The sequence below is a fragment of the Mercenaria mercenaria genome, chromosome 11, assembly GCF_021730395.1.
Source record: "Mercenaria mercenaria strain notata chromosome 11, MADL_Memer_1, whole genome shotgun sequence".
Taxonomy (NCBI): Eukaryota; Metazoa; Mollusca; class Bivalvia; order Venerida; family Veneridae; genus Mercenaria; species Mercenaria mercenaria.
In genome coordinates this window covers 15,703,557-15,716,102 of record NC_069371.1, presented here as the reverse complement: position 1 = coordinate 15,716,102, position 12,546 = coordinate 15,703,557, and the positions used below count along the sequence as shown (strand labels likewise).

The window sequence follows — 12,546 nt, the reverse complement described above, 5'->3', positions numbered from 1 at the left end:
ATAGGAAATTAATGTGAATTTAAAGGCATTTTGTGAGGTTTGACAGCAAATATGCTTTGGTTTGAACCCCGTTTATCGATAGGGATCTTACTGTTAGTTGCTAATAAAGTATCATTATTCTAAAATCTTTGAATTTGAGGTTCTTAATGTCGCTTCATGAAATTTTATATCTTAAATTTTTCAAAGACTGCATTATTTTTATTTTATTTATAAAGTATATATACTTGTACATTGTTTAAATGTTTTTAAAATAAACAGTTTAAACATAGTTGGTCATAATTTTTATATCTACAAAAAGGTATAGAGCTTTAAGAAGAATAAAACGTCTTACTGTTATCGGTGACCATAATTATACCTTAAAATCTCAACGCTTTTTATACAGCACTTCCTGTATCAAGAAGTAATGCCAAAAAAGTGCTATCTGTCTATATCGTCTTATATGTGCAGTGGAAATGGATTATACTATCATCCCCCACTATCCGGAACTGTCAGACTACCTAGTGGCGACATCGAAAATATACATAGAGCATTTAAAATACTGTTGGATGCTTTGGTTTGCTTACAGTAGATTTCTAAAGGAACAAGTGATAAGTAGTTCAGATGATGTTTTATTAGATGAAATACACTTTCCTGTAAGTGATACATAGTGATACATGCATCACAAAAATAACACAACTGCAGGTCTGCACAAAGTCATGCAAATTTACAATAACTTAAGTGTGTGTTGAGAAACCCCCAACATTTTGTCCTTATTCAGGTATCAACTCACATACAATCCTCTATAAGAGATAATACAGCCTTACACATGTCAATCGTTTCTATCGATATACATTTTCCCGTTATATAAACAGTTAGTACGACAGCTTGCAGCTTACATATATCTTATTTGCTTATTTTCATCAAAATGATTAATCACAGGAAGGCATAATGAAAACGCTGAACATATGTGACCATTGACAGATCTAATTTCTATTTACATACTAGAAGCATATTACTACTTGTGTGTATTAATTTACGTGTGTAGTTTGTTCCAATCTTTGCCGATTCCATTCAAGATTCGGAAAACTGTATGTATATTTCATATATCAAATTCTATTAAAATTAACAAATTTACTAAATTATTCATTGTTTACTACATGATTGCAGCATATTTGTATATATATATGTTTTATATGTTATATGTTTAACGAACAACATTTAGCATAGTCGATAGAAAAATCACCTTAAGAAGCTCAATATTCAATTAGCAGGTCTATGTCAGGAAGTCATATCTAAGTATGGCATATCAGGTTGACTACCTTACAGCAATATATTCCTGCAGACCTACTGTCTGGTTCGCAAGATCCGTATCAGTGTGTTTCGAGAACTGCATGAACTATTTTATGGATTATATGATAACTTGAACGTGTTATAAAACTCCGCCGACAAGCAAAAACGTATATATAATCAGAATTTAAATAAAGGAAAAACATTTTTTAGGATGAGGTACATCAGACGGTAGATATGTAAACAAGTGTGCTGACAATTTAAATTGTAGACTTGTTTATAATTGTGAGCTAAACGTTTTGCCTTAGTTTGTAAGTAGTACAGATAATTGAAAAGGTTTATTCAAATTTTGTTCGTAATAGCCAATTGCTTTTATAAACTTCTGCTATGCCCAGAACGCCCGTTGGGCCGATTATGAAAGGGTCGTTAAAAAGAGGTACTCAAAATGTTTAGACATTATAGGAAAACACTGTATGATATAAACAGAAACTAATATTATGTGAGGCAATTTTGTTGGCTTCTCGACATTTTTTCAATTTTTCATGCACACTATCTTTGACAAATCTTACAAACAAATCTTTGGAGAATATTATTCAATAAACATTTTGAGATGATCTGAAAATGTATGGTGCCTAACAATGGAAGACTAAAATCATTTGAAGTGCTTAAAACATTCAAATGGTAAGTGTAAAAATATGAATATATCACGTGGTGTCAGTCTATTTTGAACTTGGAGAATGATTTATTTACCTTTTGATGGCCGGCTGTCATTAGCTAACTAGATTACTACATTGATTGTCATACTAAATGACAACTAGTCAAACGAATAGTTTTATATTGCAATATTTAAGGCTTGAAGTAATATTAAGATGAGCGACAAAGAGCCGATAACATCGCAGCCCAGCAAGAATAAAGCTGACTACGAGAAGCTTGAATCTGGACAAGGATCTGTAGTAGCCTCGCCTTCAAGTCAATCTTACTCAAAGTTTGGAATGGACACTATTTTAGTGACTACTTCCATTGATGGTAACAGAGACTGGACATCCAGCCTTTTCGACTGTATGCAGGACAAATTGAACTGTAAATAATGCATTATTTCATTTAGAAATGGAATTAAAGTCATTTCCTCAATTTTTTACTGCGCGTCATTTTGCGCAGTTGCCGATCTGTTACTTACTAATCTTCCTTTTGGGTTAAATATGAAATTGCTTAGTTGCCAACGGTATCGGACAATTCTCATGATTGAATGAAAATGTTTAAAAAGGTAAAATTAAAAAAGTTTGTATATATGTAATGGAAAGGTAAATGCAATGAAAAATATAGATGTCTGTTTACAGACAGGATGACGGAAAAGTAATGAAAATGCAGTATATGATTGTTACTGTTTACTTTTAGCAAGATATGTGTATGTAATAGCGACAGCTTATATTTATTAGTATGGGAAATCATTATTTACAATAAAGATTATCAAAAATAAGGAAAAATATCTTCTCTAGGTATGAGTTATGTTTAGATCAGTCTAAACCTGAGTATTTTATCTATATATCTCAGAAAAAGCATGGATACCTATAATTTTCTTGTCTTCGTTTTATTGCTTCTAATATAAGCCACTTAAACAAAACGTGTACTTTTAGTATGTAACACGAGGTATTTTCTCGGAAATAAAAGGTTAAAAAAGTATTTCATATTAATTTTTGAGTTTATGAAATTATTTGTATCAATTATATAATATCAAATGCACGGAAGTAAAAAAAATAAAAATTTTCAGTAAATTTAGTTTTAATGAAATTTTATTAATAAATTCTTCATGTTGAAGGTCATTCATTCATCCTGTTTATACTTTAAAATAAGCATAGTGACATGACCTAACTATCGCTGAAATGGTTAGAGTAAATATTGAAGTAGATATGTGTAAAATTAAAAAGATCTGCCCGCGAAAAATATCTAAGAAATGTCTTTGAATCGAGTATACATGTTTTATTCATACTTGAAGCACTGCCATGTTAATGACAATTGAAAATTAGCGGTTATCAGCAATATGGGAATCTGTGTAATCAAACTGTAATTTTATATACAAATTTAACCAAAAGGTGACGTTTAAGATAAATGAATATATTTTAATATTTCAGGCTTATTTGTAGTCTTCTGTTCTCCATGTGTAACATGTCAACTTGGTACTAGAATTGGTGAATGCTTGTTTATGCCATTATTTGTACCGGGAGCCATCTTAACAATGAGAACTAGATTAAGGACCCTTGGTGGAATTCAGGTAATGCCAAAATATTTTCTTCTTTTCGAAGATTTTATTCCTACATGTATTTCTTTCCCTTTGATGTGTAAATGCATATAGTAAACATTCTAAACTGGGAAAATGCTAGTAAGTGATGAAAACCATCTGTTTTTGCATCTTGTATATTGTACGAAATTTACGTTTTGTCACTTCAATGCAAAGGTCAACTGCTTTATTGTGATTTTCATCACTTTTCAGTGAGTTGACAATATGTTATATCTTATTCTTGATTTCAATATAATACATAGTTTTTTTTGTAATGACTTGTTTTAAATATGTGATGTTGTTTCAAACAAAAACAGTTTTAGACCATAATGACGTCTTGAACTTTATTTGAACATTTTGCACATGGAAGTGTTGAAATAATTTCCTGTTTTCTATTGGCAATAATTGTATCTTTTGAAATAGAAACATATTGATACTTTCGTTGGGATAGATTATGTCGTTGTTTTTTTAAGTATTAAATCTCTTTTCAGATATGAAGTAGTTTTAATATGCTGTGCCTTCTGAATATTGAGTAGTTCTATTTTGTCAGCTGGTCTTCAGCAAATTCGTAGGAAATAAGGTCGAAAATATAGAAATAGGGTTCTCAAAATGCAAACTGTTGTTTTGCAGGGTTCAATTTGCAACGACTGCCTAATGTCTTCTTTGTGTGGTCCGTGTGCTTTATGCCAAATGAAGAGAGAAATGGACGTCATGGGACTCGGAACTGAATAGTATTCGACTGTTCGCTTTATCTCAACTATAATGTGACATTCCCTTTTGTAGATGACATTATCTTAGTTGCATGTACCTGAAGATGCGTATTCACTATTTGCTTACATACACGGCAACAAGCTACGACCTAAGTAACTTTAATACAACGTCACACTGGTCAGTTCAGTTATATAGGAAAAGTTGATTTCATATAAAGTACAGGAGATGGGAAAAACTATTTGCTTAGTTTATTCCGTTTACATTTTTCCATTGTTATCGAAATCACATATACTTAATTTGTACTTACAATAGAATAATTTACCAGTGTAACTAACATAATCAGTATACTAAGCAAATGATCACCATTTGTGGTTATTAATATATATATATATATCCCAAATGTATTGTAATTCAACAATACGGATATAAATATAGGGAAAAGAAGAAAATGAAGGAGATCCACTAATATTACATATGCGGTTTAATCAAACCGAGCCTGCAACATTTTCATTTTTGTCGTGTTGAGCGACCTGTGAAGTTTCCACTTTTTTCTATTTTATTTAGATTCTATCCAACAATAATCTATATATACATAATCACGCATACTATTTCTACTTTTATTGGATTTACAGATGTATTGTATTACATTCATTATTGATCGTGATGCTTATTGAGACGAAATTATAATAGGTTAATTCCAATACAGGCTAAATCATACACACATTAAGTCATAAGTCATAGGCTAAATCATATACACAATAAGTCTTAGGCTAAATCATATACACAATAAGTCTTGGAATCTATAAACGTCTGAACATGTGGGGTTTCTTCACTAATTATGTTCTATAAGAAAGCCGGAGAAGTGGGAATTGTAATCGTATGCGTTTCCATCATTTTGTCCATGTACTGTACTATTCCTTAGGCACGAAATCCATATACTGTCACCAGCATCTAAGTGTATCATACTGGATGTACTTCTATGCTCCCAGTGAGACCCGCCTTCCAGAAACAAGTAACCATATCCTCTGCCAGCCACATTTTTCACAATTTGCACAGTAAAGTCATGGTGCGGCGAAGCACAAAGTGTGACACCGATTTGATACGTTCCACTTCTTGGTGCAGTAAATCTCCCGTTTGTCTTGTTGTAGGCAGAACCATGATTAATTTTGATGCTGTCAAAAACAATTGTTTTTCCAGGTAAACATCCAGTCACGGAATGAGATAATGTTACCAGAAATGACACACCTGTAAATACATTTTGAGCAATGCAATCAACCAAATCTTTTCACACAACGAATAACGTTACTACTAAGCCTAAACACAAGTACATATTTGAAAATATTAACACAAAAATAAATATTCCTTTGCTCCTCTCTAAATAGCATATGTTATAAAATTCTATTTCATTAGTACAAGTAATAGAAAGAGCATTAAAACTCGAGGGTAAACGATTTGTACGAGGGGGCGTAGCCTCCGAGCATAAATCGTTTACCCGAGAGTTTTAATGTTCTTTCTGTTTTGTATCATAGCCATCCATATATGGTAGTTGTAGGCGTTCCACAGTGCCATAAACAGCAGTTCAGTGAGTACTTAAAATCCTTGCTTTACAAATGTGTAAAGCCCAGGTAAAATAAACCAATGCAAGAGTAGAAAATCAATAAAATACACTTCGCTGTCTACTGTTCCAGACACGCTAGCATACTTTCCTATCCAACAGTGCGGTAACTAGCGTGCGGGTATTAAATACCTTCACACTTTTCGTTACCGCACCCGGTATTCAGAGTACACGAATTACCTGCACCAAATTTGTTAAGAAAAAACACCGAGCTATGATACAACTTTTAGTTAAGCAAATGAAAATGTACTTAAATACGTCCAATATAGAGATAATAAAGAATTTATTCCTGAAAATGTTATCAATGTCTCTTATTGCAAGGATATTGACGGAACCGATTGATTCTCGCCGACATTTTTTTTGTTTATTACGACTACTTTTTAAAATATAATATATAAGACACAAGACTGCAATAACTTGATTTACAGTCTTGTGCACTTCCTGACAAGTAAACTAGTTGCAAAGTCATTATCTGGCTTGAGCAAAACAAAATGTTATAATAAAAGTTGTTATCATTTGAAATGATATGTCTGGGGGTTATGCTCCTGAAAAGTTAAGAGTAGGTAAATAAAGGGAAACAAAAATTGGATATATCTTAAAAATATTCAATACCTGTGTTTCAAGCACAAATCTTTTGTATGCTCGCTCATCTATCTTTACACGTGAAATAGTACTGGTCATAATTGTTTAGAAATTAGTATCATCAACTGTGTACATTTAACGTACTATATTGCTTTGTTTTCAAATTTTTATCTCTTTTCTTTCCTGAAATACAGTCTTAGCTTTAAATCTTATTACCTCCCTTTAATTTCAATACCTGTGTTTCAAGCACAAATCTTTTGTATGCTTGCTCATCTATCTTTACACGTGAAATAGTACTGGTCATAATTGTTTAGAAATTAGTATCATCAACTGTGTACATTTAACGTACTACATTGCTTTGTTTTTAAATTTTTATCTCTTTTCTTTCCTGAAATACAGTCTTAGCTTTAAATTTTATTACCTCCCTTTAATTTTTGATGCTATTTCTATAATTGGCTATATACCACTTTTGTCATAAAGAACGTGAGGGTAATTTGAGCAATTCTTTCTCTTTACTGTATCCATAATTGATTTTTAAGCTATTATTACTTTTTAAGTAATCATTTTGATATTATTTCTTATGGTACAAATATATGTGTTTCAAGTTTTGTGTGCATACATACACAGGGTATTCTTGAGTGGATAATACATTTTTCTTGAAGTTTGCCGCAACGTCTGTTTACGACGTTTCCCGTAATTTTTGTTATGACGTGACGTCATTGTACATTATTTCAAAATGTAAACTGCCTGAAGATATGTGTATTGAAAGCGCTTGCAGTGAAGAATTAAAATAATTGTAAAACACAGAAGTCTACTGCTGTTTATTCCTTACAAATTGAACTTTTATATATATATAAACATAAAATAAAGCTTCCTTATCCAGATCATAAATTGACACATAGTGAAGAGATTTAAATCAGAATTAAAGTGCAGTATAAGGAAGCTTTATTTTATGTTTTTCGGTGGTTTATCGAAATATAACGGTGAATTATATCATGATAAACTCACTGGCCACTCAGTGAAAATTATCAAATCTGATACCCGGATTAACGTCAAAAAGTTTACCAAGCGTACTGAAAGCCGGAAACAATATGACGATGACGTCGTTAAAATGACGTCATCTTTGCGATGCTTCCTGATAAAATTTCCCGCAAATTTCGACATTTTATTGAAATAAACACAACAAAAGTAGAGTTTTAGACATAAAATAAACAGAAAAATTGTTGGTATCAATGTAATATCACGATAATTTCACTCGTGAACACCAAAAGTTGTTATTTTCACTCGTGGCTGCGCCACTCGTGAAAATATCACTTTTGATGCCCACTCGGTGAAATTATAACGTGATATTACACCGAAACCAACAATTATCCTCTATTTAGTAAAGACAGCGTCATGGTTATAAAGCGTATGTATTTTCATTTTTTCAACTTTCGTTGAAATTTCTTCAGTACTCCAGAAAATAAAATTATGTCAGACTGGTGGACGGCTTACATGTAAAACTCCGGTAAAGCTTCTGTTCGGTTAACGGTTTGAATTTGTTTGGATATAAAGATATTCGAACGGCTAAAGAGGATACAAAACATCCGTAAAAGTCGGGGATGAGTAACCTTACTCGTTACTTCGCGTCAGTCAAACATTTTGAGATACAAGTATAGACGTCGATAAAGATGGCGAAAATTACAAACAGAAGTATTTTACAAGTACAGTTATGAAGAAAATCGCTCTTGTTCTTGGTAGGTAGATTTCGACTATAATAATATTGTGACAGGAAAGGCCGTACCGGCGACAATAACTATTAGAACAAATCAACACCCTTTACAATATTTACAAATTTGTTTACATAAAATGATTATTAGCAATGAATAGATGATATGAAAAAAAAACTGAAAATAAGAAAGAGAGAAAAAAAAAGTTCAGTATCACCAGATACAAAGTTCTTAAAGGTCCATTCTAATATGACGTGGCACAGGTCTTTAATATAATTGCGAACTTTAAGTAGCACAAACAATATATAAATGTATCTTGAAATCAAGTCCCTTTAAACCGTGAATACGTTGATTCCGTATTGGCTCCCTATGGTGGTAGGTGATTGCATCCCTGAGCTGACTTCAGAGGATTACAAAAATCAGCGTCTTTGCGGTTTACGGCACAACCATGGGATGATAGCTCTGCGCTGGGAATATCACATCCAGGCGAGTGAAGATAAGTGAACCTCTGGCATTGTACTTCCGGGTTATGACATCACCAGGAAAAATCGTCTGGCGGAAGAAGCTAAAATATATAACATATGGTAAGCACCATAGCAAAACAAATAAGTCAGGGCATACAACTGCTCCTTTGGGTACACCATACCTCCGTAGGCTCCCATAAATAATACGTGCTACTTATACACAAAATATATGTGCTACTACGTTTAGACGTCACGTGATTAAAATACGTCACTAGTTACTTCCATTATTACACAAATTACTTACTTAAAAGACTAAAGTTAAAGTATGAAAACGATATGATAAGTATACGATGAAACATTATAGATACGGACATGATAAACTGCAGCTATTATTTACAACTACAAATTAACCAATTTGAAAGTCAATGTAAATCAATTGTTATACAATAATTTGTATCAATATAATGTCTAATGTCATACAATAGACTGGCACACAATTTCATATTACTATAATATAGTACATACATGGTACTAGACTTGCCATATAGATTTATACATAAAAATACAATGCAGTAATGGCGTTCCATAACAACGAAATGTTTGACATATGTTTTTTGAAACAGAGTACTTTATAAATATCATGTTACAAATTTCAGTACAAATGTTACATCTTATATAAACGAACATTTTAGATTCCTCTTTCGAAATAATGTACAAAAGTCTAAACAATTTACTAAATTATCCTGACAAACCGAAACTAGCCAAAATCACCTGCCGAAAAGTAAATGTTATAGAATTCTTCACAGACACTTGGGGTTCGGACCTCCACACACCCCATTCTCCTCCGCCCCTGGTTAAGTTTAGCCAATATATTTTAGCATTTTACCATGTATTGAGCATAGGTGACGATCATAAAACGCATTTTGTAACAATTCAGCGTGTTTTTAAAAAATGCATTTTTACCATCAATGCTCTCAATATTACAAGATATGAAACATCTCAAGACCACTAGGGAAACAGTAGCCAGTTAAACGTTTAAATGAACCCCTACCAATGAATCACTGGTATCAATCGTCAGATCTGTTACCATTCTGTCAAATGACACCGGTCCCGACAACTGTCATTTGTATTCCAACGTAAAATCAATAAATGATATAAATCAATCTATCTAAATTCTATGGAACACTTCCTTGCGAATAGATCCCTGCTTTGAACTGCGCATATCGTTGCCGGGTACCAAAATTGATACCGTTTCGACTGCATTATACCGGATTATCGCTTCAGCACGTGTTACTCGAGGTTTGTTTACATAAAGAAGGGATGATCTGGTTTAACATAGCCGTAAAGGTAACAATTTTGGTTCCCGGTTTATGACATGCGCTACACAAAGCGAGGGTCCAGCGCAAGCCAGTGTTCCCATTGTTCGTGCGATGTTTCATATCTTGTAGTATTGAGAGCATTGATGGTAAAAATACATTTTTTAAAAACACGCTGAAATGTTACAAAATGCGTTTTATGATCGTCATATATGCTTAATACATGGTGAAATGCTAAAATATATTGGCTAAACTTAACCAGGGGCGGAGGAGAATGGGGTGTGTGGAGGTCCGAGCCCCAAGTGTCTGTGGAATTCTTTAGAAAGCACAAAAATTTACCAGATAAAAATCGTAATGCAAAAATCATACAAAAATCTAACAAATAAATTTTTTACCTCGATCGAGCATAAATTTCTGATAAAAAATATTACTCAGATATAGATTCGTCTAGTATCATGTCGGAAGGTGAATGTGCGCAAGGCGTATCTAGTCCAGTCTATTTGAAGGGTAATGTCCCGTCAAATACTAAATTTCATGGGACTCACGGTTTAGCCGTGAACTCCGACTATTGTTACTTTCACGGGATTCACGATATAGCCGGGAAATCTGACTACTTTGGTGCGGATTGAAATTGACAATTAAAGGCCCGTTATAGGGGTTTTAGAGATAAAAACATAAATTACTGAAGTTTATAAAATATCAACTTTCTTATTACTGAACCGAATTTAATGAAATGTACATGGAAATTTTAGTTATGAGATACAGAAAAACATAAGATGTATTTGATACGTAAAATCTGACATTTACCTCAATAACTCAAAACTTTACAAAAAGATGATGCAATACCTGCATTTACACTACATATAAAATAAGGCCCGTACATCAATTTGTGACAAATATTATAATTCATGTAATTTTGTCACTCTTTTCCATTAACAATTTGTTGACAATGATTGATATAAAAGTTAAACCCTCAGTCTAAACATGGTGGCTTAGTTTTTCAAGCAGGCATTTGAAAACAGCTCACGAAAACTCGGCGAATTAACAAGTGTGATTACCAGTAAATACAACCGACTTCAATGACTATTTATCGAGGACAGTGTTTATACGACATGGTCAAGTTCGCCGCATTGCGGTGTATAGGCCGCAACCAATATGCCGGAGCGGCTTATACGTTAAATTTTATTAATTTTATTTCTGATATAGTCAAAATATACGGCTGCGGCCAATTCGGTGCAGCAGCCTATTGTCCGGAAAATACGGTAGTTAAAACATGCGAAGGAACTTAAAAGCAAGATATGCAGTTAGATCGGAATTAAAACTAAAAATTAAAATAAAGGTACCACCACAAAGGCCGGTACTACATTTTCCTACTTGCAACGATTCACCAAAACAATATCTTCCACTGAGAGACATGACCTACTGATCTACTTTCTTGTTTTTCAAGATAAAATAGAGACAAATGGAAATTTCACAGGTCGCTCAACACGACAAAAAAGAAAATGTTGCAGGCTCGGTTTAATTGAGCCTGTTCATGGACGGTAGTGGAAATGCATGCTACCGTCCACGCCCTCAAGCCATGAAATTCGGAAGACATGTTTTGCACACCAATCTGAAAACTGACTTTCAGTGACCATGAATGTGACATACTGACCTACTTTCTTGTATAGGAAAATCATAAAAATTTCTTGCCTGAAACTGCAGAGCTTAGGCATTTGATATTTGGTATGTTGCATTGCTTTGTAGTCGTCTACCAAAATTGTTCATATTATGCCCCTGGGTTGGGAAAAAGTCCTGCTCTGGGGGTCCAAAATTTAACATAGACTTATATAGGGGAAAATATAAAAGTCTTCTGTCAGAATGGTCAGGGCCTATACCTTTGATATTTGGTATGAAGTTTTGCCTAGTTCAAAATTCAAAATTGTTCAAATTATGTCCCTTGGTTGAAAGAGATCCCTCCCTGAGGGTCACTTATTATATGAATTCTATAGAAATACATACTTCCAAAATTATCAAGTAATATTTTCTAGACTGTTTAATTATAATTTTCTGAGGAACCCAAGCGTTTTGGAGGTAACTTGATTTTGACCTTGACCTAATGGCTCCGCTGTTTTTTTGTGTTTTTTTTTAAGATACTGATTTTTAATTGGATGACATGTACAGTTTTGAACACCAGTCTTAAAACAGACTTTCAGTGACCATGATTGTGACCTACTGACCTACTTTCTAATATTTTAGCATCGGTTTGCCATTTTAAACATGTGGCTGATTACGCAGGTGAGCGATTCATTGTCACACTGGCCCTTTTGTTTTAGATATTTGCCAATAATTAAAGATATCCGCATGTTCAAGCTGATTTTAAGAACTTATTGTAATGATATAACGTGTTAAACGTTTAAGTATCATGTTTCATCTTGATAAAGATAGCTACGTTGCAGTTTCATAAGTTTAATTACGGGTTGCCATTAATTTATAAAATGATTTCCATTTCCGTGTGCCAAGGCCGGGCTTTGTTCTACGATATCCGGATAAAAGAAGATACGTCATTACATGCGTTTTTTCAAACGTCCAGAACTACCGTGCAGAGCAACCTTTAGTAGTCATATTC

At 33.2% G+C, this 12,546-nt stretch overlaps 2 protein-coding genes across 2 annotated transcripts; one reads left to right on the top strand and one right to left on the bottom strand.

The window, feature by feature from the left end:
* The first annotated feature begins 908 nt into the window (after positions 1–908).
* LOC123532131 (cornifelin homolog A-like) lies at positions 909–7,258 on the top strand. The gene is made up of 4 exons (XM_053518627.1): positions 909–1,067; positions 2,118–2,346; positions 3,396–3,535; positions 4,172–7,258. Exons 2-4 carry the CDS (start codon positions 2,136–2,138, stop codon positions 4,271–4,273), a joined length of 453 nt encoding a protein of 150 aa, XP_053374602.1. The 5' UTR covers positions 909–1,067; positions 2,118–2,135; the 3' UTR covers positions 4,274–7,258.
* On the bottom strand, positions 5,085–6,753 carry LOC123532130 (heavy metal-binding protein HIP-like). Its single transcript, XM_053517967.1, has 2 exons — positions 6,666–6,753; positions 5,085–5,497 (listed from the first exon to the last, which is right to left on the bottom strand). The coding sequence occupies exons 1-2, from the start codon at positions 6,751–6,753 to the stop codon at positions 5,085–5,087; spliced, it is 501 nt and encodes a 166-aa protein (XP_053373942.1).
* Positions 7,259–12,546: the final 5,288 nt, after the last annotated feature.

Coding starts and splice junctions, on each gene's coding strand:
- LOC123532130 (XM_053517967.1), bottom strand. CDS start 6,753: ATGACCAGTACTATTTCACGTGTAAAGATAGATGAGCAAGCATACAAA. Junction 5,498..6,665: donor GGTATTGAAATTAAAGGGAG/GTAATAAGATTT, acceptor ATGTATTTACAG/GTGTGTCATTTCTGGTAACA.
- LOC123532131 (XM_053518627.1), top strand. CDS start 2,136: ATGAGCGACAAAGAGCCGATAACATCGCAGCCCAGCAAGAATAAAGCT. Junction 2,347..3,395: donor TATGCAGGACAAATTGAACT/GTAAATAATGCA, acceptor TTAATATTTCAG/GCTTATTTGTAGTCTTCTGT. Junction 3,536..4,171: donor GGACCCTTGGTGGAATTCAG/GTAATGCCAAAA, acceptor GTTGTTTTGCAG/GGTTCAATTTGCAACGACTG.